The 26,795-nt window shown below is 39.2% G+C and overlaps 1 protein-coding gene across 2 annotated transcripts in view; it reads right to left on the bottom strand.

The window, feature by feature from the left end:
- The window catches only part of LOC126474163 (tumor protein p63-regulated gene 1-like protein), a 110,028-nt gene that overhangs the window by 41,783 nt on the left and 41,450 nt on the right, over window positions 1-26,795 (bottom strand). For both annotated transcript variants that reach the window (XM_050101620.1, XM_050101621.1), the window contains one exon: window positions 914-1,047. In XM_050101620.1, the coding sequence (XP_049957577.1) occupies window positions 914-1,047 (134 nt within the window). The remainder of the gene's footprint in view (window positions 1-913; window positions 1,048-26,795) is intronic.

Below are 26,795 nucleotides of genomic sequence, written 5' to 3'. Positions count from 1 at the left end.
GCAGGTACGACGTTCACTCGACCACGGCTTGATGCCGACTGACCTGTTGAGTGCGTGAACGCACAGATGGCGTCGCTACTCCCCCCACAACCCGCACTGTGACCAATCGGAGGTTACTTTCTGAACCGCCCTCCTAGAAAAGACACACTCTCATAACTAAATTTTTCGCCACAGCCTTTGTCAGAAAATGCGGGTGCACACACATTCACACAATCATTTGGACACAACTCATGCACACATGACCGCCATCTCTGGCCACTGCTTCAACGACCTCTGAGAATCAGATCCAAACAAACCACATCTCATTGGCAGCCGCTAGGCTAGCTGCATGAAGTGGTGGCAGCACTGACTCCAAGCTGAGGGGAGTGGTAGGAAGGGGAGAAGCAGTAAGAATGAGGGAGTAGGGAAGCATTGCATGTACTCAGCTGTGCCCAGCTAGCGACGATGCGTGACATCTCAGTAAACAAACCATTTCATCTATTGAGACAAAAACGAGGTGTTTCCAATGTTTTTTTTTTTTTTTTTTCTGGTATTTCCCTGATACATTTGAAATTCCCTGATTACCCTGATTTCCAGAACTTGTGGCAACCCTGAATGTAGTTCGTAGGCACCAAATGACCATGAGAAAGAGGGCTGTCTGTATATACATACAGTTTCAATGTTTTATTTGCAATATTTGAACAGAGGCCTTGAAAGTAAATGCCATTGTAACAAACACGAAAGTATTACATCAGCAACACTTTAAAAATCTGAGTTTCCTGAAGTTAAAGTGGTTCCATACTTTGAAACTGAGTGAACAAGCATGATGTTCACTTTGTATAGGGGTTTGCGTACTTCAGATCAGAAGCACTGAAAGCTATGCAACACACATACATGAACCATGCTGACAAAGTATAGTCTATATTAAACTTACCTTTGTGCCACAGAAGTGGGTGAGATGTATATGTTGTAAAAGGTATATCACTATTAAATGGATTCCATCTCTTGGTAAATGTTAATGGTTCCCCTCGATTCCACATTGCACGTAATCCACGTACATTGCGTGACCTGAAATTTAATTTGGACTCATACAGAAGCTTCTTTCCACATAATAGTCTTAAATACAACACATGTGAAGGTACTGACAAAATATTATATTACAGAATGATCTTTATTCAAAATAACATTGGTTGACTTCACTGCCATGTTCTACTGTAATTAAAAATTAATTTGCATAAAATCTGAAATTGCGCTAACTAAATTTAAAGTTCCTTAAATAAGCAAAAAAATTCATTCATTACATTTATGTGGTCAACTACATATCATGGAATGTTGACAGTTAAACTTGGATTTAAGTATCAGCAGAAACAACTCTAACAATTGTCAGTAATAGTAATAGCTGTAGAAATGCAAGTAATATTAATTATTAATAATATACTAGTGCCTACAGTACAGGTCAACAAAATTAAGTTATATACTTCCAAAACAAAGGTTATTCAGTGTGCCCACTATTTATTAAATCCATTTCTTACAAATATTGTCAACAAGGCAACACAGTGTTGCACAGGTTGCGTTGATATGAGACATTTAATCAATACTGTGGCAAAAATCATTTATTAGCTTGTTGACAGAATAGAACAGAAGTAATGCAACAGTTCTAATAGCTTTGGGGTATTTGCAGGACACCGTAGTTCAGTTCAGATTTATCAACCCTGAAAAACTAACATAAGATGATCATTATTAACACCCCCACCACCACTAGTCATGGAACATTCACTGGTAGATACATGCTACCTTTAGACTTTTCCATGCAATTAAAGACACAAATACACAAATCTATACCGCTCTTGCATCTTATCTAATGTCATTCTCGTCAGGACACATTTTACATCTTGTCCCATTAGGACACAGTCTAGGTTTTGCCTTATTTCTTCGAATATGGGGGGAAACAAATTTGTAGGTCCAACTAACACCCATCTGGTGGCTATTTATCTCACTCAAGTCCACTTAATTTTCATCATAATCACATCTTCCACTCCACTCTATTTGCTGATACTTTTCACATCTACATCAATACAATGCAAATTACACTTACGTGTCTGGCATAGGGTTCATCGAGCTACTTTAACAGTAATTCTCTGTTGTTCCATTCTCAACCAGTGCGCAGAAAAAATGAACACCCATATCTTTCCACGTGTGCTCTGGTTTCCCTTTTTTGTTATCATGATCGTTTATCCTTATGTAGGCCAGCGCCAATCAAATATTTTTGTTTGCAGAGGAGAGAGTTGGTGATTGAAATTTCACAAGAAGATCCCGCCACAATGAGGAACACCTTGGTTTTAATGACATCCACCCCCAAATCCTGTATTGTGTCCAATACTCTTTCCCCTCTTTCTCAGTAATGCAAAATGTGTTGCTCTTCTTTCAACTCCATTTGTTTTCCTGTCTCTTCTGGTAATTTCTAACAAGCATCTCCTCATTTTTCACTGTGTATGCCTCAGTTTTTCAATATTTCTGTATTACAAGCACAGGTCTCATTACCACTAGTCAAGATAAGCAAAAACACCAACTGTAACCTTACCATGTTGGGCACACCATAATCTTCACTTTGAAAAATCTATTTACTTTCTCAAAATAGCCACAGTCACTTTCAATCTTCTGTTTGTTTCATTTGTCTTCCATTCAGTTGTTATCAACTGCTTCTATGACTCAGTTGTTAATTTGTGTTATTTTCTTTCTGACATAGCCATCGTAAATTATTTCAGTCTTATCATAAAGTTTTTTCCTTATTTTCATTTATATTTACACAGAAACCTGCTATTTTAAGTTGTTCTATTTGTTGTTTATTGGCCCTTAAGGCAAACAATACAATGCCATCCACAAAATGAAGATGGTTCAGATGTGTTCCATTAAACAAGTACTACACCTTCATTTTACCAGTTTAGTGTTCTGAAAATGGGCTCTCAGATTCCTAGTACATCCCATTTAATTACCCTGGAATTGAATCTCTCCACTTCAGTCCTCAACCTGCAAAGGGTTCTTCAGGCAACCTAGCCATGCCGATGTCTTGAAACAATTTTGGGAAAAATTGCGCATACTGAATCCCCTATCAGCACCATACTTTGCTCTGTGTTTGATAGAGCAATGGCGAGATAAATTTTTTCCAATGGGGTGGATTAAAGGCAACTATTGATAATACTGGAAGTATTGTTTATTAAAATATTAATCTTCTTTGCACAGTCTGAGTGAGCTCAACAGATGTTACACAACTGAATACTCACAAAAAAAAAAAAAAAAAAAAAAAAAAAAAAAAAAAAAAAAAAAAAAAAAAAAAAAAAGGGCCACAAATACTTATCTCTGATTCCACAGTGGCACTCCTCAGTCGACCAGAAAACAGGCTGCCTGCTACACAGTCTGAGGGTATTACCAGAAAGGAGGATCTCTCTAGTGATGCAGTACCACCAGTCTTTTACATTCAAAACAGACAGCTTTGCAAAGTTTAGTTTCCCAGGCTAAATACTCATCTGCACAACTTTCTTTCAGGCACTGATCACCGAAGTGCAAAATTGTCAACAATGAACAGTGTTTGTGAGGTCAGGAGAGCAGAATGACACATAATTGGCACCTCTTCTTTTCCCTTCAAGAAACACATTTTAAATTACATGACATCCATTTGCTAATGTGTCATGGTTTCCACAGCAAGCACAACAGCTTTAGGTAGAAAGAGCCATCTGTGTAGGTGATGTATAATACTCCTTCCATCTCCCTCTTGCTATCAATGCACATGCAGAACTTACAACAACACAAGTTTATCAAAAGAGAACAGTAGTTTCCTCCTTCAGACCTTCTTAATAATCAACTGACTAAGTGACTTGTATTAACCTCATCACACAGCTCTTCTGTCCATTCTTCCTTAATCTTCAGTAGACAGTGAGGAGAGAAGCATTGGACGTGAGACTCTTACAGTATCAATGCCCACAGGAGTTAAAGGGGACTTTAAAATATTTCTGATTAGCAATTGCGACAAGAAACAAAAGCAAGCACGTAGTCAATATTAAACATTCATTTCTGGGGCTGAAAATGTTGAGTATCAATGGGTAAATTCATGAGTGATGTACAATGAAATTTAGACAGATACATACCAGAGTAACAAGGGTTGGGAAAGACCCAATGTAGTTAAATAGCAAAGTCCTATAGCTGCAATGAAAGCAAACAGATTCATAATAATCAAAGTTTATTTGACAAGCAAATGCTGAACAAAGCCAAACTGAGTAACATAAAATCAAATAAGACATCTTCAGTAAAAACTTCCGGGCTGAGAGGCCGTGGTCGAAATATAAAATTTCCACCTAACGTTTCGTCTCCATCTGCAGGAGACATCTTCTGAAGTCGTCCAGCTACTGCCACTGAGGCTCCAGGTACTCTCGCATTTATAGAGTGCATAGAGGGCACCACCATTCATCATGTGATACCGACATTATACCTATCTTTGGAAGGCGTCATCATTCTTGATTAAGAGTAATCAATTGTCATTCTGCTGGCGCAATGTTGACATCCATATTTTGCCCAACTTTAAAACTTCATCTTTTCTTTTAAAATTATTATGGTGTTTGTGAATCTCTATTGCTTCTCTATACATGTGTGCATGATAATGGAATATTCATACTAAAACGCTTGTCTCATTAAATTTAATTTCGTGGTTCTCATCGGCCGTTGCTGAGCATGTTTTTTGAGATGGGAACCACGAAATTAAATTGAATGAGACAAGTGTTATAGCATGAACATTCCATTATCATCCCCGCATGTATAGAGAAGCAATAGAGATTCACAAACACTATAATAATTTTATTAGAAAATACGAAGTTTTATAGTTGGACAAAATATGGATGTTGACGTTGCGCCAGCAGAATGACAATCGATTACTCTTAATCGAGAATGATGACGCCTTCCAAAGATAGGCATAACGTCAGGATCACATGACGAATGGTCGTGTCCTCTATGTGCTCTATAAATGCGAGAGTACCTGGAGCCTCAGTGGCAGCAGCCGAATGACTTCAGAAGATGTCTCCCGCAGATGGAGACAAAACGTTAGGTGGAAATTTTATACATCGACCGTGACCTCTCAGCCCGGAAGTTTTAACTGAAGACAACACCGGCTGTGAAAGCCTATATTGTATGATCGATTATGACTTGTTGGTCTTGACTTTAAAAAATTCAAAAGTCAAATTTCTATTTGCCAACCTGATGAAATATCTTAAGACATTCTGATCTGATACAAAGTCAGGAAATGGACTTAAGATATTTAATTGTCACTCAATTATTACACCAGCACTGAAATTGAGGATGAACACAGAGAAGGTCAAAATTCTGAATTCAGATTTTGAAACTGTTTCACTAAAGAAGACTACTTTCAAACATTATGTGAAGACTGTTAGTGGCACCAAAGTTAGTGTCTAGTCCCTAGTGAATGAGGCAGGAACTGAAACTGAGGGTAGCAAAGCAAAAGCTGAGATGCTTAACTCTGTTCTTAAATGTTCCTTTACATAGGAAAACCCAACAGAATTGCCCTGATTTAATCCTCGTACCACTGAAAAGTTGGATGAACTAAGGGTTAGTGTCAGTGGGTTGAGAAACTGCTGAAATCATTAAAGTTGTACAAAGCTCCAAGGCCTTATGGAATCCCTATCAGATTCTATACTGAATTTGCAGCTGAGTTAGCCCCTCTTATAACTATACTCTATGGTAGATACCTCGGACAAAAAACTGTGCCCAGTTCTTGGAGAAAAGCACAAGTCACACCTGTCTACAAGGATAGCAGAAGTGATCCACAAAACTACCATCCCATAGCCTTGACATTTGTTTGTTGTAGAAATTTATAAAATATTCTGTGCTCAAACTTCATGAGGTCTCTTGAACAGAACAACCTCCTCAATCCCAACGAGCACAGATTCCAAAAACATCATTCTTGTGAAAACTAACTCACACTTTCCTGCAGTCAAGTAGATGCAGTATTTCTTGATTTTCGAAAAGCATTTGACTCAGTACCACACCTACGCTTATTGTCAAAAATACAATCATATGGAGTATCAAGTGAAATTTGCGACAAGACTGAGGACTTTTAGGTAGGGAGGACAAAGCATGTTAGCTGGATGGAAAGTCATCGTCAGATGTAGAAGTAACTTCAGGTGCGTCCTAGGAAAATGCGTTGGGACCATTGCTTTCATGTTGTACATTACTGATCTTGCAGACAGTATTAATAGGGACACCAGGCTTTTTGCAGATGATGCAGTTATCTATAATTAAGTACTATCTGAACGAAGCTGCAAAAATATTTTGTCAGATCTTAAAAAGATTTCAAAGTGGTGCAAAGACTGGCAACTTGCTCTCAATGTTCAGAAATGTAAAACTGCTCCTCACAAAATAAAAAAATAAAAACATAGTATCCTATGACTATAATATCAGAGTCACTGTTGGTATCGGCCAACTCATACAAATACCTGGGTATAACACTTCGTAGGGATATGAAATGGAATGATCACGTAGGCCCAGTCGTGGTTAAAGTAGGTGGCAGACTTCATTTTATTGATAGAATACTGGGGAAATGCAATCAGTCTACAAAGGAGATTGCTTACAAATTACTCTTGCCACCCATCCTAGAATATTGCTCAAATGTGTGGGTCCTGTACAAAATAGGACTAACAGGGGATATTGAAAGAAAACAGAGAAGGGCAGCACAAATGGTCACAGGTTTGTTTAATCCATGGGTGAGTGCACAGAGGTACTGAAAGAACTGAACTGGTGGACTACTGAAGACACATGTAAACTATCTCGAGAAAGTCTATTAGGAAAGTTTTGAGAACCAGCTTTAAATGATGACTCTAGGAATATACTACAATCTCCTACGTGTCGCTCACGCAGGGATCTTGAATATATGATCAGAATAATTATTGCATGTGCGAATGGAATGGGAAGAAATCCTAATAACTAGTACAATGGGAGATGTCCTCCACCATGCACCTCACGGTGGTTTGCAGAGTGTAGATGTAGATTCTGAAATGACAAATACTGAGATAAATAATTGCGGAATAAATAATCAACTAAAATAGTTCAACAGAGAGCACTGGAATAATGAAATATTCTAAACAATTGGATAAAGTCACTGTTCACTCTCATTTCAAAAAAGAGGCACTGAAGAGACATTTTGTGGCTTTTGGTTATTTACTTGAGATCACACTCTTTCAAAAATATTTATTTTGTCACAAGCACTTCAAGCCATTTTCACATTTCAGTTTATTTCTTTTCCCATTCATCTGCTGATTCTGTAACTATGCTGTTAGTTTTTGGAGTTTACTTTTTGATGTGTGGATTATAAATTATCTCGGCTTAGTTTAATGACTTTCAGAACTGAAGAATTACTTTCATACCTACTTTTAAATATGCTCTATTAAGTTCTTCCATTATTCTTTGAAATGTATTTGCACTACAGTGTACAGTGCCGTCAGCACATTGAAGTGATTCTTGTTATCCTCCAGTAACATATGTTCATTCTTTGTTTCCCTGCTTTATAGAACTAAAATTACAGCATCTTTTGCTGTTTCTTAAGTAAATACTATTTTGGTCTATGTCCAGATAATCTTAATTTCTGAAGATGCTTAAAGTGCTGTGTGATGTAATCTGGTAGACCAAACTATGCTTCAATACATTCTTATAACACCCATTTTTGTTTCTTGTCTTACAAGTTTTTCTTCCCTTCTATCTGTGCATATATTTTTACTATGCACTTTACAAGTCCGTGATAAGTGCAATTCAAAAGTGGTTTAGAACTTTTACATTCTGCACAACTCATTTATTCTAATATTAAAAGGGAGAAGAGAAGTTTGTGGCACAACTTCACTAGAAGAAGGGATCGGTTGGTAGGACATGTCCTGAGGCATCGAGGGATCACCAATTTAGCATTGGAGGGCAGTGTGGAGGGTAAAAATGGTAGAGGGAGACCAAGAGATGAATACACTAAGCAGATTCAGAAGGATGTAGGTTGCAGTAGGTACTGGGAGATGAAGGAGCTTACACAGGATAGATTAGCATGGAGAGCTGCATCAAACCAGTCTCAGGACTGAAGACCACAACAACAACAATGTTAAAAGGAAATAGAATGTCTGGCTAGGTGGTGTCAGAGAGGATAGAAAAACAAAGATAAAGGAGGAAGTGTCAGAGAAAGCTACCCCTCCACCTGTATCTCCCCTCCTCCTCACAATACATGGATCCATCTCAATCTGGGACCTGAGTAAGCTATCCCTCCTTTAAGACTACCACAACCTAGGCATCTTTCCACACAGAAGAAGGAATTAACAGTTCCAAAAGCTGGGTATAATGTTTTTTTCCTACTTTTAATTGTTCTATCTGCAGTTCTTTTATTGTCATCTCCTGAAAGCAAGTATTCAATAAAATCACCATTTTATACTTATCAGCAGTCTGACTCAAAAAAGTATAAAACACAGGAAAGAGTAAAATACAGGGAAGCACAGGAGACACAACAAGCTGTAGACTTTGTGCCTATCATTTTCTGTTTATGAAGACTGCCAACTTTAGTGTTTTAACCAGTATTTTGTTACAACTTTAATTTACCATAATTTTATATTGTTTATCAACACTAAGTCTCACATTATAACACAAATATCTTTTTTGTGTGGTTTCACATAAGACTTTTGCTTCCATTTTTTGCTTACACCACTGGACACAATCGGAATAAAGAAGGAAATGTGTGTGTGTGTGGACTACTGCCTTTGTGATAATCACAAAGGCACTGCCCGAGTGCTGACATGTACAAATGCACATGCAGATTTCCCTCTTCATTCTGATTATGTCCAATGGTGTAAATAGAACACAGAAGCAAAAGTCTTTCATCAAACCACATTAAAAAGATGTAGTTTTCTAATGTGAGAGAAAAAATTACAGTAAATGAAACTGAACAACAAAAACAATCAATTATTGACAAAATTATTTAATTGGATAGATAAAAAAGCTACTCATCAAGCAGTGGCAGAACACACACATAAAAGACGGTTGTAATTTGCAAGCTTTCGGAGCCAGTGCTCCTTCTTCAGGCAGACGGGTTGAACAGGAAGGAAGAGGGGAGAAGGAAAAGGACAGGAGAGGTCTACGGAAAGGGGTTGATTTCAGGAAAGCCACTCAGAGCTGCGGGTCAGGGGTGACTTACCGTATGGGATGAGGAGGAAAGATTGATTGCTGGGGACTGCATTGGATGAGATTTGAAAACCTAAGAGCTTAAAGTTGGAAGACAGGGTAATATGCAGACAGAGATTACTACTTAAACATCTTGCATGAGTTAATAAGAGTGAAAAGCTAAGTGCATTGTACGTAATAGAGGTGGGAGGAGGATGGTGATAAACAGACGGGAAAGGCAATGAAAGGTGTAGAAAACTAAAACAGAGTGAAGCAAAGAGTAGTTACAGTGAAGAAATGCAGAGACGGAAGAAATTAATGTAAATTAAGGCCAGGTGGGCTGCGAGAACCAAGGAGATGTTGTTGTGCTAGTTCCCATCTGCTGAGTTCTGGGGGAAGAATCCAGATGGCGCACGTAGTGAAACATGCGCCGAGCTCACAAATGTCACGCTGTAGAGCATGCTCTGCAAGAGGATATTGCGAGTTGCCAGTATACACCCTCTGCCTATGCCCATTCATCCTAATTGATAATTTGGTGGTAGTCATGCCGATGTAGAAGGCTGAACAGTATTTACATAACAGTTGGTATATGACATGTCGTTTCATGTCGTTTCACTGGTAGCTATCCCTTTGATAGTATATGTTTTGCCAGTTACAGGGCTATTATAGGTGGTGGTAGGAGGGTGCATAGGACAATGGCTCCTATCCATGTGACTGTCTCTGCTGCAAACTTGCCCTCTTCACCCACATACCACCACCTATGATAGACCTGTAACTGGCAAAACATATACTATCAAAGGGAGAGCCAACTGCGAAACGACACTTCATATACCAACTGTTATGTAAACACTGTTTAGCCTTCTACATCAGCAGGACTACTACCAAATTATCAATTAGGATGAATGGGCATAGACAGAGGGTGTATACTGGCAACTTGTAATATAGTGTCGCAGAGCATGCTCTACAACATGACATTCGTGACCTCGGTGCCTGTTTTATCACAAATGTCATCTGGTTTCTTCCCCCAGTCACCGGTTTCTCAGAACTCCACAGGTGGGAACTAGCACTACATGTCCTTGGTTCTCCCCACCCAACTGGCCTTAACTTAGATTAATTTTTTTCCATCTCAGCATTACTTCACTGTAACTACTCTTTGCTTCATTCTGTTTTAATTTTCTACATCTTTCATTGTCTTTCCCATCTATTTTTCACCACCCCACTAGCACCTCCATTACATACAATGCACTTAACTTTTCACTCTTATTAACTCATGCATTATGTTTAAGCAATAATCTCTGTCTACATATTACCCTGTCTTCCTCTTTTAAGTTCTCAGGTTTTCAAATCTCATCCGATGCAGTCCCCAGCAATCAGTCTTTCCTTCTCATCCCTTACCGTAAGTCTCCCCTGACCCGCGGTTCGGGGTGACTTTCCTGAATTCAATCCCATTTCCTAGACCTCTTCAGTCCTTTTCCTTCACTCCTCCTCCTTCCCCTTCAACCCTTCTGCATGAAGGAGCCACTGGTTCTGAAAGCTTGCCAATTACAACTGTCTTTTATGTGTGTATTCTGCCACCACCTGGTGAGTAGATTTTTTATCTATCCAATTAAGTAAATGAAACTTGTAACACAATATTGGTTAAAACACTAAAGCTGGCAGTCTTTGTAAAAAGAGAATAGTAGGAATGAAATCTATGGCTTGTTGCCAACAAGACAGTCACTCAGTTCAGGGATGTCCTGGATAATACATCATGTTAAAGAGCATCTTGAGAGGAAGTTTATGTCTGACATCAAGTCGTGCCAACCTAAGACTTTGCACCTAATACGGATGAGCGTATTTCACTTAGAAGAAAAAACAATTCATGAAAGTCTTCAAAAGCGGTGTTTTTCATAAAATGACTGAGAAATTAATTAAAGCTGTTGTAATATAATGTAATAAGCTGAAGGAAGAGAGCTGTCAGAGTCACTATCATCAGATCGTGATTATCATTAAGGCTGAGACTCAGCACATTTCCCCACCCTTCCAAACACTGTGAACCTGTAATATAAGCGGCCATGACCTAATATGCAGACAATGAAAGTCTTACTTACCGCACTAACACTATGTTACACGATCAATAGCTTTGCATACAGTCTGCTTTTCCTGCTTTGTTCCAAGGCTGACTTTAGCAAGAATATAATGCACTTTTTGCAGAAATCTGCAGGAAAGTCAGTGTTAAAGGTTGTGATATTGTCAAAGAAAACTTAAAATGAGGGAAATGTAACACAGAATCACTGATGTTGGGCAAGCACCGATGCAGAGAATAGGAATTCTGTTAGGCCCAACAAAAATGAATGTAAAATGCGGGAAAATATAAAATGTGGGAATGTAAAAATGGGGTTTTTCTGTAATAGACAACATTCTACCTCTCTGTAATACTACAGCATTCACAAGCGAATTTTCATTTTGATGCAATTTATTTATTGCTTGATAAAGTACTAGAGATTTCATTTTTTGTTACATTTGCTTCCTGCCAAATCTATTTTTTATTTGCTTTCTTTTGGAAGAATGTGTCAAGAACAAATATGTAGTTCTTCTCGGAAATTTCTATTACTGTAGAACTCTGTCAATTCTGGTGTCATATGCATAATATTCTATTAAAACATTGTTCTTCAGTCTTTATTCAGTTTTAGTATCTACCACTATAATCTTGAACAGACATTTACTGGCACTTAACATTTCCGTACCTCTTTGCAGATGTTTATATTTCGCTGTTAAAATGTGAGTACGTTTGTGCATATACTTTAATAGTTTCAGTGGAATACCTTCTATTTATTTTTAAAACAATCTACACTAATAAATGACTATCCTAGAACCATTACCAGTTGCAGGCTGCCTGTCTAAAGGCTTACAGGAGCAACAAAAAGTTCATTTTGAATATTTCGTGTAATTATTGTCCAAATTCGAAAATTTAAAATGCTGTCATAGTGTACTCACCCAGAGTTGTAATCTTATGGTAAGTTTAACACAATAAGACAATAATTACAGACAGAATTGTGTTTCTTGAGGTAGCATGACTGATGGTATGGAGATAGACTTCATTCTTCATCAACACCAGACGGGGTCTCTCAGTCAAAAATGCCATATGCTCATTTCATTTCATTTTATACAGTGTGTGAGAATGAGAGCACATAGCAACTTCCAGCAAACTTTACACTAATTTCAAATCTTTATGAAACTTTTTCTCACTAACATCCCCCCCCCCCCCCACACACACAAAATGTTGAAGAAAAAAAAAAGTTTATTGTCTAGTACAATTGTACTGTTCATGTGGTAAAACTTCAGCATCACACATGATGTTTTAATTTATTACTTATTCACTACCCACTCTATTTGTAATATAGTTTGCAAACAATATTTAAATATTTCACTGACTGTATATGCAATATTTTATCACTGTACAACACATAGTTCACAAGATATGACATCAGAAACACTGAGATGCATGAAAAACTTGCTTTTGTTTAAAATGGAGTGCAAAACTCTCAGATTATATTAGATATTGGGTTACATCACCATTTATGTCATACTTTTCTTTTCAGTGCTAAATTAGTGGTATTATTATCTGACATCAGTATTTGCCTAATATGATGCTGTAAATGGTTTTATGTAAGGGTAAGATTTTATTATGTATGTGCTGTTGTTAACATTTACATCAGTTAACAGATCTGTGGCAGTTTAACTTTGTAATGATATTTATGTTTTGTTTCAATTTGGTGTACCGGATCCTGATGATGATCAGATGAAAGAAACTGACTCTTTAAATATAGATTTTCTCAGCAGTGCAAGATGATAATCCTGACACTTTTCAAATATCTATGAGCCGTGGGGCACCACTTACTGAAAATAGACTACAATTCAGCAAGTGTTTCATAAAGGGAGCACACAGTGACTTCCAACAAACTTCAAGCATAATTTGAAACCTTTCTTAAACTTTTTCTTGCTTATGTGCACTTTCAGAGAAAAGGAGACACTTACTGAGAAGCAGAAGTGTTGAGTTGTCAATAAGCACCCACAAAAGAGAGAAATAAATAAAGAAATAATAATAAAGACAACTCCATGTTGCTGCTTTTAGGTGAGTAGTCTCCTTTAATTGAAAAGTACTGACATTCTACAAGAACTTTCCTACAACATTTTCCTTGCTTACATGCTTCAAGTCAAATATTTATTTTGTTAATTATAGTAGGGCCAAAAGCGTTAGAATTTCCTGATTTTAATTACAGATGGTCTGTATTTTACTGTCACACTTGCGACTTTCTTACTGCATTGTCTATGAGCCACAGGATACCACTGCACATGTCAGTCAACAGGCAAGAAATGATGACAAGGCAAGGCAGGAAGACCGCCTGCAGACAGGACTCAAACCCGTGCTGTAGAGGGCGACAGAGAAGATGAACAGTGGACCCGACACAATAAGTGCAAAACAATATACGCTACAACAAAGTGCGTCGAACGTTTGACACAATGCTGTCAAAAGATCAAGTACAACCACAATTCAAATCAAGAGCAGAGAGAAAAACCAAAAACAAAACGAAGTCATTGGTGAGTAGTCAGTAGTATGGAGGAGATAGAAAACGAACCTATCAGAGGAAGTAGATGACTGAGTGAGTGGTATTTATGCTGGCTGCAAGGGACACCATGGGCTGATGTATTCACATGGTGAGATGGTGGAGCACCACTAGGCGAATGCAGTGCTGCGGCAACACTGCCCTCTATTGGCCATCGAGATCCATTTGTACTTGTGGGCATTCAACATCCACGCGGCCTGATACCTGTTCCCTCCTCCCCAAAACTGGTGCTTAGTGGCGTAAATGCCCTGGAAGGTGAAATGCAGGTGCCTGTGAAGGTGCAGCTGCATTGACTGTAGGCTGTATGGAGAAAGTGCAGTCAGCGGTGCCCCTCGGAACATCGCTGGAGATGGGCATTCCGAGGGGAACCACTGATCCACAGAAAGCCAGAGGGCAGAGTGGGGTGGCAATGGGACATCTACAGTAGCCGCCCAAGGTTCTGGTCATTGTGGCACATCGGCACCAGAAGGCAGTGGAAGAGGGGCTGCAAAGGGGATGCTTGTGTCTGCAGCCTAAGCTGATTGTGGTGATGGTGCTCATGCCCCTTCTGTGTGTGGACCAACATAACTCATCACCTGTGATTGGGCACTACTGTTGCTGGCGACCAAGTCACAGCACTCCCCTAGGAGTGTGCCCGCATGGCCATGCCAGAGGTGTAACATCTGGGGGATGCAAGCAAGGTTCCGATGGCAACGGTGACAGCAGATGAAGCAAGATCTGAGGCTGGAGACCAAGGAAGAGCGCTGCAGGGCTATGGTTGTTAATCAGTGTGGTGCGATAAGTCCTCAAAAAGAAAGTAAAGGCTGTCATAGTGGCAGAGGATTCGAAAGCCTTCTCCATGTGCTGCTTACATGTCTGGACGAGACTGGACAAGACTTCACCACTGGAGGAATGGAATGAAGAGCTACGTATGTGTTTGATGCCATTGGTGGCACAGAAGTCCTCAAAGGTAGAGGCCGTGAATTGTGGGCCATTGTCAGAGGCCAAGGTGCGAGGGAGCTCTTCAATGGCCAAAACTTGGGCTAAGGCAGTAAGGGTGGTCTTTGTCATGGTGGATGCCATGCTTATGACAGAGGGGTACTCCGAATAAGTATCCACAAAGTAACCACATAGAACCCAAGAATAGGCCTGCAAAATCAAGATGGATGTGGTCCCAAGGGAGGCGAGGATAGGCCAAGGGGCAAAGGACTGATGGGACGCTGCATGGTGACGGGTGCATGCTGCGCAACTAAGGACCATTATTTCGATGTCGCCATTGATACCTGTCCAGTACACATGGTAGCACGCGAGCGTCTTCAAACTGGACATGCCCCAATGAACCCAATGGAACAAACTCAAAACCCAGCGATGTAATTCTGTCAGAATAGCCACTCAATGTGCATATGTCTCAGTATCCAAAAGGATGACACCACCCACAACCAAGAGTCAGTGAGAAAGTTGTCTCCAAAGGCAGAGCCCTGTCATCAAACTACGAGTGAGATAATGGGGCCAGTCATGGATTACATAACGAAGGACCTGTTGCAGGGTGGGGTCTTGGCGTGTTGCAGCAGTAACACACTTGCCAGTAAGGGGAAAACGGCCCAATGTATGTTGATGTTCAGCATCAATGTGGAAGCAGAAGACCTCCTGTTGAAGGGTCCATCCAGTCGGTAGATGGGGCAAAGCATCATCACTAGAATGCTGGGCTGTCAGCTTGTACCGGTTAGTATAACTGTAGGTGCTGAGGAACAATGACCAGTACTAGAGACATTGTGCTGTTCATTCTGGGAGACTGACACGCGGCACAAATAATGCCACCAACGGCTTGTGATCAATTATTACAGAGAATTGTATCCCAAAAAGGTAGACATGAAATTTCTTCACTGCAAACACTATTGCCAAGGCCTCCTTTTTGATCTGTGAATAGTTGTACTGTGTTGGGGTCAGGGTCTTGGATGCATATGCAATAGGCTGTTCAGAACCATCCCTATTCCTTTGTGCCATGACTGCTCCTATACCATAGGTGGTCGCATCAGTGACCATAAGAAATGGGCAGGCAGTTGGAAGAAAAGGGAGTGAGGCAGGGTGTGGATGTCAACACAGTTTTCAATTTGACAAAAGGTCGCATGCAGGGGTCAAGGTATAGGAGACCCACTTTTTATGAGACTGATTGAAAGCTTGTGCAATGTGGGCTGCCTGAGATAAGATTTTAGCATAATAGTTGAGTTTGTCCCCTCCCAGGGGACACCACCTTATTGAAGGCACCTTCAATGCCAGGGGGGGGGGGGGGGGGGGGGGGTTGCATGCTCCGATGAAGTCAAGAGCTGGGTTGGCGGTAGCGTAACTACTGACAGGGTTACCCAAGCTGGAGTGGTCTTGACAAAGGAGCCAGACAAAGTGTGTCCCACAACATAGGGCAGGGAGGGATCTATAGGTGTAATGAAGCCAGCTTCCCTAAAGGAGTAAACTTCCTACAAATCCTGGTCCTCTTAGTTGGGGGTTGGGCAAGCGGCTAACAACCCCTCTCTGTAAAAAAATTCTTGTTCAGGAACCTCAAAGTAAAGAAGCCGGACAGTTTTACGGAAGATGACATGGCACTGTTAAAGGCAAATGAAAAAAAATAAAATAAAAATGTGTTTATTGGAACCTGGAACATACAATCACTACATAGGGTGCGAGCCCTGAGGTCGCCGCAAGATCAATTCGATAAAACCAAGGCAGGCGTAATTGCCCTACAAGAACTGTGATGGACTGGACATAGAGTGCTTGATATGGGAAGCTGGATAATTTTCTACCATGGTCCAGGGAGCCACCATGAATTTGGTACAGCACCTAGTGAGTGGATTCACTGGAATAACACCTAGAATTTCACATATGAGATTGAACACCCGATTCTCAAACTACTCATTGATCAATGTACAAACACACACAGAAGTATAAGATGACCAAGATAAAGACACCTTTTTTGAGAACCTCAAGAGAATTTATGACAGATGCCCTGCGTATGACACTAAAACAATTATTGGAGACCTCAATGCACAGATCTGTAAAGAAGACCATTATCTCCCAGCAAAATGAAAGCACAGCCTCCATGAATATACAAATGACAGTGGCTACTGAGTCATTCAGTTCGCACTGTCACATAACATGGCTGTAGATCCCACTATGTTTCCCACACAAAATAATTCATAAAACAACATGGTTTAGCCCTGATCAGTGTACCTTCAACCAAACTAATCATGTAATTATTGATGGGAGCTATTCCTCAAACTTACTAGATGTACATACATCAGAGAAGTTAATGTAGATTCAAACCACTACATTGTAATTGCAAACCTAAGAGCTCGAATATCCAATACAAGAAAAGTCAAAGGAACACCTCAAAGTAAGTGTATGGTATTGAAGCTAAAAAATGAAGACATCTCTAAAACATACTTTGAGAAGGTTGCTGAGAATCTTGCATTATAAACCCATAGTGTAAGTGAAAACCTGGATCAGAAATGGAATGCTTGTAGGGGCGCAGTCATTAAGCCAGCAGCAGAAGTACTAGGGAAACAAGGAAAACAACAGAGGAATTCCTGGTTTGATGAAGAATGTAAGAGTATAAGTCAGGAGAAAAATCTGGTGTAGAGGAAAATGCTTGAGAAATCATATACTCATCTAGCAGTAAGAAATTATCAACATAAAAGGAAAGAAGAGAAGAAACTGCATTGGAGGAAAAAAAAAAAAAAAAAAAAAAAAAAAAAAAAAAAAAATGGGAAAGAAAGCAGATTGAAGAACTGGAGACAATTGGAAAAACAAATGATGTTAGAAAATTTTATCAGAACATTAATAGTGAAAGAAGAGCTTTCAAGCAGTGCACCAACCTGTGTAAAAGTAAAAATGGGACACTACTAACTAATGATCAAGAGGTGTTGGAGCATTAGGTAGAGTATTTCAGTGGACTGCTGGATGCTTCAGAGTCCCCTACTGAAGATATCCCAGTCCCTCAAGAGAAGATGATGCCATAGAAGTGAACAAAGTAATTGCCCGACTGAAGAACAATAAAGCACCAGGGACTGATAAAATAACATATGACCTATTGAAAGCCAGAGGAGTTGAGCTAAAACGTAGGATCTACAAGATTGTGTGCCTCATCTGGGAAAAGGAAGAGTTACCAGAAGAATGGAATGTAGGGATAGTGTGTCTGGTGCATTAGAAAGGATATCTATTTGAATGCAGCAACAACAGAGCCATAACACTCTTAAATATTATACATACAGTGCTATCAAATATCCTGTTTAGCAGCCTTTCACCTATAGCGGAAGACATTATTGGAAGCTATCAATGCACGATCAGACCAAAAAAGTCAACTGTAAACTAGATATTTACTTTCCAACAAATAGTAGAAAAGACCAATGAATTCAATGTTGGTGTGCATAATCTTTTCACTGACTTTAAACATGCATGTGACACAATAAATTGGGCCAAACATTATGAGGCAATGCAGGAATTTTGAGTGCCTGGAAAATTGGTGCATTTAATAGATGTCACCCAAAAGTACCCTCAGTGTACCATACAAGTGCAGTCCAGGCTACCACCTCAGTTTCCCACCCGAACTGGGCTAAGGCAAGGAGATGGGCTTTCCTGCCTCTACATTTCAGCCTGGCACTTGAAAAAGAGTACGTGAATCGGGTAGTGAGACAAGAGGTACTATCTGATATAAGTCTGTACAATTTCTGGGATATGCAGATGACTCGGATTTAATGAGCAGAACACTTACAGATCTACAAAATGTATTTTCAGCTCTAAAACTGAATGCAGAGAAGATAGGTGTGAGAATTTATGAAGGAAAGACGAAGTTTATGTATAATGGCACTAACCCACCCTTACAGCGCATGATAACCCTTGATGGAATGACATATGAGCAAGTGGAATGTTCCACCTATCTGGGCTCAAGATAGAAGCAAATGGCACCAACTTTGCTGAAATTACGGCTGGCATAAGTGCTTCTAATCGATGCTGCTTTGGAATGTTGCAACATTTTAAATCCAAGCTTCTATAACAAGGGACTAAGTGCCGGCTTTACAAAATGCTGATATGCCCAGTGATTACCTATGGCTCAGCAACATGGACAATTACAAAGCAGGGAGGAAACAAACTGGGATCACATGAAAGAAATATATTGAGGAGGATTTTTGGATGTGCCACAATGTCCTACAATATGCCCTAAAACAAGCACACATTGTGCAGTAAGAGAAAACTAATTGTATTCATGAGCCCCCAAATATGGGCAGTTACAATATCCAAACCTACAGTCAGCCAATCTTGACCACACCACTTGTGTGCTAACCTTCCTGCATTACTAAGGAAGGCCTAGAGAGTACAAGTATAGAACAGAGGTATGTAGATATCAGAAATAATAGTAGTAACAGTCTGAAAAGTACATCTGCATTTCAATCAGTTGTCAATTTTGCATCCTTACAGTCAAAGAAAAATGTGAAAACATTATTGTGCATAATCAAATTTATGAACTGGTGCATTCCTTATTGTATTTTCTGAATGCAATTCACTTATTTAAGAACATAAATATACAAAACTAATGTAAAGGTCACAGGAGGTACAAAAACACCGTCTACTTACCAACAACAAAAACAAGGACAGCTCTAGAAGGGATAAAGAGACACAAATCAAAACAGGAAGGCCAAAAACCTATTTTTCAATAGTTAAGGTTTTCTTCTGACAAGGGAAGAAAGAGAGGAAGTGCTGAAGACATCAGAAAAATTTGTTGATTTCTCAACCAGCAGAGAAATTTGGAGTGTAAATACAGCAACAACCACACTTAATCTCCCTGTTTCTATCAACAGTTCAATGAAAATTCCTATACTACAAATTGTTGTTACTTCAAACTAATAAATTAAAAGTTCTTTTTCAACAGTGAAAGTACATAAATTACAGAGCATGCACTATGAATTGAATGAATCAAATTTTGAAAAAGCAGCGAAACTACCATCACTATTTGGAATTGCTAGAAACAATAAAACAGTAATCCACATTCACATAAGTAAGCTCAGTTTGTAATAAAGACTATACACACAAAGCACGGCATAAGGAAAAAAAAAAAAAAAAAAAAAAAAAAACTAAAGCCTATTTCACTATCATATCCAATGTTGAAGTTTATTACATTCATTAAAGAAGTTTACTACATTCAGTAATGCAAACCGATGGCCATTATAATCGTAACACCTTGAAAAGAGCATGCAACAAATGTTGAGGAGTGTACAACATGCTTGGATATGTAAATGATTAGCATATCAGTACAACTGGACACAGCAGGGATGTGTAACATCATCTACATTTTGTATATAAGATTACACAATGAGTCTGACATTCAGAAATTGCATTTGAATGTTGATTATTTGTGAGAAGATCATGTTATGTCCTATGTAAGGAGGAGCTACATCTATCAACAGTGCCAGGATACTTGCACTGTCATTTATCCATTTGCGATATTGCTGCTTGCTTTTATCGGGATCCCATCACTGTCATGTGAAGTGGACTCAATGGTTTTAGAAGCACCATACTCAACACCACGCAGAATCTTAACACCCTTTTGTGACCATGCATGGTCATACAGCCAAGTCACATACCTTGACTCACGAAATGCACTTGTTTGCAGCTTGAAAAGTATCCACAGGGGCAGTGCGATGGCATCTAGAGCACTACGAACTATCAGCATTGTGACTATTGTTGCGGCAGAGGGGCGCTTAGTGACAGAGGTACAACCATGACAACACTGGGCACAAGAGTGGCATCCTGTTCTCTTTTCAGACAAATCATTGTTCTGCTCACAGCATCATGATGGATGTCTCCACTTGTTTAGGTTCCCAGGAGAACAAATCCCACCAGACTGCATCTGTTGTTGCCACAGAGGTCCAGAACCTGGTGTGATGGTGTGGGATGCCATTGGATACATGCCATAATCACCTTCAGTTCACTCAGCTGGTAATTTAAGCAGCAGATATATTAAGGCCAGTGGCTGTGCCCTATCTTCGGGGTTTTCATGACGTTATCTTTGCACAAGAAACACAAGATCCTAAATTGCCTATGCTGTCCTGGCAAGCCATTCTCCAGATTTCTCATCCATTAAAAACATCAGATCATGGGTTGCTGAGAGACAGGCATGCCAAAATTCGCCTGGCACTATGACTGAAGAACGCTACCACAGTGGACACAGCATAGAATGATGAAATCGTATATTAGCTCAGTTTGATTCTATGTCCAGTTGGGTTAAAGCCACTGCTGCTGGCAGAGGTGGTAGCTCTATCTACGGAGTTACACCCTATACACCCTCAAATTACCTACAAATGTTTTGAAGAAAAACAGTCTTAATTGCAAAAATTATTGTTTAATGGTGCATTTCACCTTTTTAAGATATCATTAGATTTTCTACAACAAAGAAGACAGTAAAATATAAACAGCTTGTTCCTATCATACACAGCTTGAAATAAAAATGTCAATGAAGCATCTACAAACCACTAGAAAGAATACTTCCATTTGATGTTATGCTATGAAATAAGCAAACATCAAGATCATGCAACACCGTGCATGTCCCTATACAGTAAATATGAAGTAATAAGATCTTTAAAAAATGAAACAAGTACTGTAGCAGAGGCAAAATTGAAAAGTGCAAACATTCCCTTCGATACGTGCATAACGGCAGGCAAAGCAATGCAGTAAAACGACTACCCTTACAGACGTAAAGTTTCATTTGCACACAGATGGTGTGCATGAGCAATTTCAAATAAAATTTTTAATTAAAATCACATAACAGATATTAAAAATTAGGCTACTGAACAAAACATTGTTGTTGTTGTGGTCTTCAGTCCAGAGACTGGTTTGATGTAGCTCTCCATGCTACTCTATCCTGTGCAAGCTTCTTCATCTCCTAGTACCTACTGCAACCTACATCCATCTGAATCTGCTTAGTGTATTCATCTCTTGGTCTCCCTCTACAATTTTTACCCTCCACGCTGCCCTCCAATACTAAATTGGTGATCCCTTGATGCCTCAGAACATGTCCTACCAACCGATCCCTTCTTCTAGTCAAGTTGTGCCACAAAGTTCTCTTCTCCCCAATCCTATTCAATACTTCCTCATTACTTATGTGATTTATCCATCTAATCTTCAGCATTCTTCTGTAGCACCACATTTCGAAAGCTTCTATTCTCTTCTTGTCTAAACTATTTATCGTCCATGTTTCACTTCCATACATGGCTACACTCCATACAAATACTTTCAGCAAAAACTTCCTGACACTTAAATCTATACTCGATGTTAACAAATTTCTCTTTCTCAGAAATGCTTTCCTTGCCATTGCCAGTCTACATTTTATATCTTCTCTACTTCGACCATCATCAGTTATTTTGCTCCCCAAACAGCAAAATTCCTTTACTACTTTAAGTGTCTCATTTCCTAATCTAATTCCCTCAGCATCACCCGACTTAATTCAACTACATTCCATTATCCTCATTTTGCTTTTGTTGATGCTCATCTTATATCCTCCTTTCAAGACACTATCCATTCCATTCAACTGCTCTTCAAAGTCCTTTGCTGTCTCTGACGGAATTACAATGTCATCGGCAAACCTCAATGTTTTTATTTCTTCTCCATGGATTTTAATACCTACTGTGAATTTTTCTTTTGTTTCCTTTACTGCTTGCTCAGTATACGGATTGAATAACGTCGGGGAGAGGCTACAACCCTGTCTCACTCCCTTCCCAACCACTGCTTCCCTTTCACGTCCCTCGACTCTTATAACTGCCATCTGGTTTCTGTACAAATTGTAAATAGCCTTTCGCTCCCTGTGTTTTACCCCTGCCACCTTCAGAATTTGAAAGAGAGTATTCCACTCAAAATTGTCAAAAGCTTTCTCTAAGTCGACAAATGCTAGAAACGTAGGTTTGCCTTTCCTTAATCTACCTTCTAAGATAAGTCGTAGGGTCAGTATTGTCTCACGTGTTCTAATATTTCTACGGAATCCAAACTGATTTTCCCCTAGGTCTGCTTCTACCAGTTTTTACATTCATCTGTAAAGAATTCGCGTAAGTATTTTGCAGCCGTGACTTATTAAACTGATAGTTCTGTAATTTTCACATCTGTCAACACCTGCTTTCTTTGGGATTGGAATTATCATATTCTCCTTGAAGTGTGACGGCATTTCGCCGGTCTCATACATCTTGCTCACCAAATGATAAGAGTTTTGTCAGGACTGTCTCTCCCAATTATAATGATCAAATATATTAAAATAATAAACAAACATAATGGGATATGCCATATAAATATTAGAACAACATTTCCATAGATGACCAACAGCAATCTTTAGAATGCTTTGTCCAGTAGCCCTATTTTTAATTCCTATGATATCCTTTTAATCATAATTTTTATGCCAAATTACTCATGCACACTTGTGTTAGTTTACGCCACAACATTTCATGACATCCCTTGACTAATGCTTACCTGTTTACATGCCAGACGTCTTCAACTCTGCTGGTCAGTTTCACTATTAAAAAACTAAACTCTAAACTCCATCCGAACAGGCCCTGGAAAGCCTAATGGTGGTGACTGACCACTGTGTCATCCTCAGGCGATATGTATCACTGTCTTTCAGTGCACTGTATTCAAATAAAGCTGCATATCTGCAATTTTGTAAGGCTGGTCTATCGCTGTGTACTGCTTGCCTCCTGTAGCAGACACTTGTCCCATAAACTTTCATCAAAGTGAACTTTATTTATCATGAAAAATTTTGTTATGAATTATAAAGCATCAAGAACTGATAATGACAAACTTTCTTCACAAAAATTTTATGAAAAACATTAATTAAATATGTCATGATCTACAAAGAACAGTCATATGGGAAACTAATATATATGATCATTGTCATTGTAATAACAAATGCTCTGATGATTTGTTTTGTTCTCACTTCTTCTTCTTTGATTGCTGATGATGTATCTTGAGCGTGCTGGAGGACAGACGTGATTGCTGTAAGTGTAATTTGGTAACTTCAAACAATAGATGAAATTTATCTAATTTTGTACTCTCTTATTGAAATATTTGGTAACCCCACCAGCCTATGCTTTAAGAAGTGTCTGTGAATACTTTGAATAAAGTGCAAGAAGCGCAGATGTTATTCATATTGTTGTTGCCCATCTTAAGACCGATAATGTTATTTCACTATATTTCTGAACTGATTAATAATATTCAACTCAGACTTGTTAAGAAAAAATACTAATAATACTCCTTCGGAGTGGACAGGTAATTTTCTTAATTTCAAGGAATTTTATGTAAATCACCGATCTTGTATGTCCTCATAGAATCTGTGGCAAAGACGATGTTTTATCAATACCTCAAGAAAGCAAATATTTATCGAGAGAAGTTTCAAATATCATGAGATGGTACATACAGTTGTTCGTGCTGGAACGTAATCCACGATAGCTGGATATTTTACTAAGGAACTATATTTGGTATTTAATAAAAAGATAGCCCTGAGAGCTTACTAGCTGGAACTTATAGCTCTACCAACCAAAGGCAGTTTAAATACCGTGTGGTTGTAGTTTGAGCGTGTAGGTGAGATGTATTTTCTGATAAAACAGATGAACAATTAATAGAACCTTACCACCAGAGAGAACTGCTATTACATATGTGCATGCTGCTTCAATTTAAAGGAAGTTTCAGAGGTAAGCTAACAACATGCATTTTAATACATCAAGATCCTTGCAAATTGTTTTCAGTGTATATTTTGATAGTTCCATTAAAATACTGCGCAAACAGTATTAAACTAGGCTTACATCCAAAGATTTATTGTACACAAACAAGCTTCATCACACTCGTACGATACATTGCACAATGTGTGCATGTCTTTACAATGCATTAACACAATAAAACGATTCATACAGACAGACATTCTACATGCCACAACACGGTACACACCACAGCTGCACTGCCATGCCTGCCACTGTATGTGTAGTGAAGGTAATGTTTGCTCTTTTCACTTTTGCCTCTGCTAAAGTATGAAGGTTGCCCAGAAAGTAATGCACCACATTTTTTTTCCTTCAAAAATTCTTTATTGAACATAATGAAAATTACACACACGAAAGAATGATGTTTTATCTACACACCCTATTTTTCCATGTAATCTCCATTCTGTACTATGGCCTTCCTCCAGTGCAACCAAGGGTGTGTATGCCCTGTTGGTACCAACCCTTGTCCTGGTGGTGGAGCCATTGCTTCACTCTGTGAATCATCTCCTCATTGTCCTCAAAATGTCTTCCATGAATGGCATCCTTTAATGGCCCAAAGAAGTGGAGGTCCAAGGGGGTTAGGTCAGGGCTGCAGGGTGGATGGGATAATACTGTCCAACCCTGTTTTGCAATGTGTTCAGTAGTTCTCAGACTTGCAGAGAGCTATCATGTTGCAGCAAAAAATCTCGCCAAAGTCGCTGGAAGCGTGTCTTTAGTTTTGTTGACATATGCTTCTGAATTACTGGTACCGCCTCTTGGCATCACATCAATGAGAATCACACCTTCACAGTCCCAGAACACAGAGATCATGACCTTATCGACAGAAGCAGTTGTTTTGAATTTTTCTCCTGTGGGGATTGAGAATGGCACAATCCCATCGACTATCATTTTGTTTCGGGCTCAAAAATGGTGAACCCAAGTTTCATCACTTGTCACAATCTGAGACAAGAAGGCCTCCTCCTCTGCTTCAAAATGTTGCAACAAATCAAGATAAATGTTTTTTCTGTGCAATTTGTGATCCACTGTTAAACACCAGGGGACTCATCTTGCACTAACATTTTAATATCCAAGAGTACAGATAACTGCATCCACACTCCTTTGCTGATTAACAGATGCAGCGCCAACTGCCAAGTCGTAATGCATCTGTCCTCACAAATTACATCAGCAGCTTGCTGCAACATGTCAGGTGTGACAGTCGTGGATAGTCCCCCTGACCACTGCAAATCGTGGAGCTCCGCCGAACCGCACTTCTGATGACCTCACCCTCCATGACCAACAACTAACTGTACTTCGTCAACAGCAGATGCGCCATAGACTTAGCACAAGCATTTGTGAATGCCCCCACAGTTTCTCTCTCTCTGCAGTGAGAAATTCAATGATAGCATGTCGCTTGTAACGTCCATCACCTATAAACACCATTTTGAAACTGTCCTGTAGCTGCGCTACCTGTCTGAAGTGACGGAAACTTGGTGTGCTCATTCAAGAGACTTCAAATAATACATATGTAACATTTCACATTTGTAGCATTGGTTTTGGCTGAGAAAAAATATGCAGAGCTTTACTTTCTGGGCAACCCTCATACTTCCTTTTCATTTTTTAAAGATTTCACAGCATAACATTAAACAAAAGTTTTCTAATGGTTTGTAGTCATTTCTTTGATATTTTCATTTTGAGCTGTGCATGCTAGGGCCATACCTCTGGCTATTTTCTTTCTTTTTCTTTTTTAGGAAAAAATGTTTTACCTACAAATGTAATAATATATTCTTTCTAGCATACAGTTTATTCACAATAAATAAAATTTCATTATTTGCTCTCATTTCTAGTGTTACAGTTGTCATGGCTAACAGAATCTATAAAACTATCATCAGCAACAGCAACTGAAAATATATGGTTTGCAGACTATTACAGACATCTAATAAATAAGTGTCACTGCAGTGGTCCAATGGCTGCAATAGGGAGTTATTACGAAAACAAAGAGAGCACCATCACAGATTTAAGCAAACTCAAAGCCTAGGTGACAAACAAAACATGAATGAAGTGAAAAAGAGCATAATGAGAGCAACATGAGAAGCTTTCATGAACCTGAAATACAGTTTTGTATGTCCGCCTCTGTAGCTGAGGGGTCAGAGGAGCTGACTGCCAAGCAGGTGGACCGGGTTCAATTCCCTGTACTGCCAGGGATTTTTTGCTGGTGGAAGGACTGGTACGGGATCCAGTCAGTCTCCCAAGACCATCCGAGGAGCTACTCGACTGATCAGTAGAGGTTCGA

This window comes from Schistocerca serialis, chromosome 4 (genome assembly GCF_023864345.2).
Source record: "Schistocerca serialis cubense isolate TAMUIC-IGC-003099 chromosome 4, iqSchSeri2.2, whole genome shotgun sequence".
NCBI lineage: Eukaryota > Metazoa > Arthropoda > Insecta > Orthoptera > Acrididae > Schistocerca > Schistocerca serialis.
Note: the sequence above shows the minus strand (reverse complement) of the source record. Positions and strands in the feature narration are given on the sequence as shown.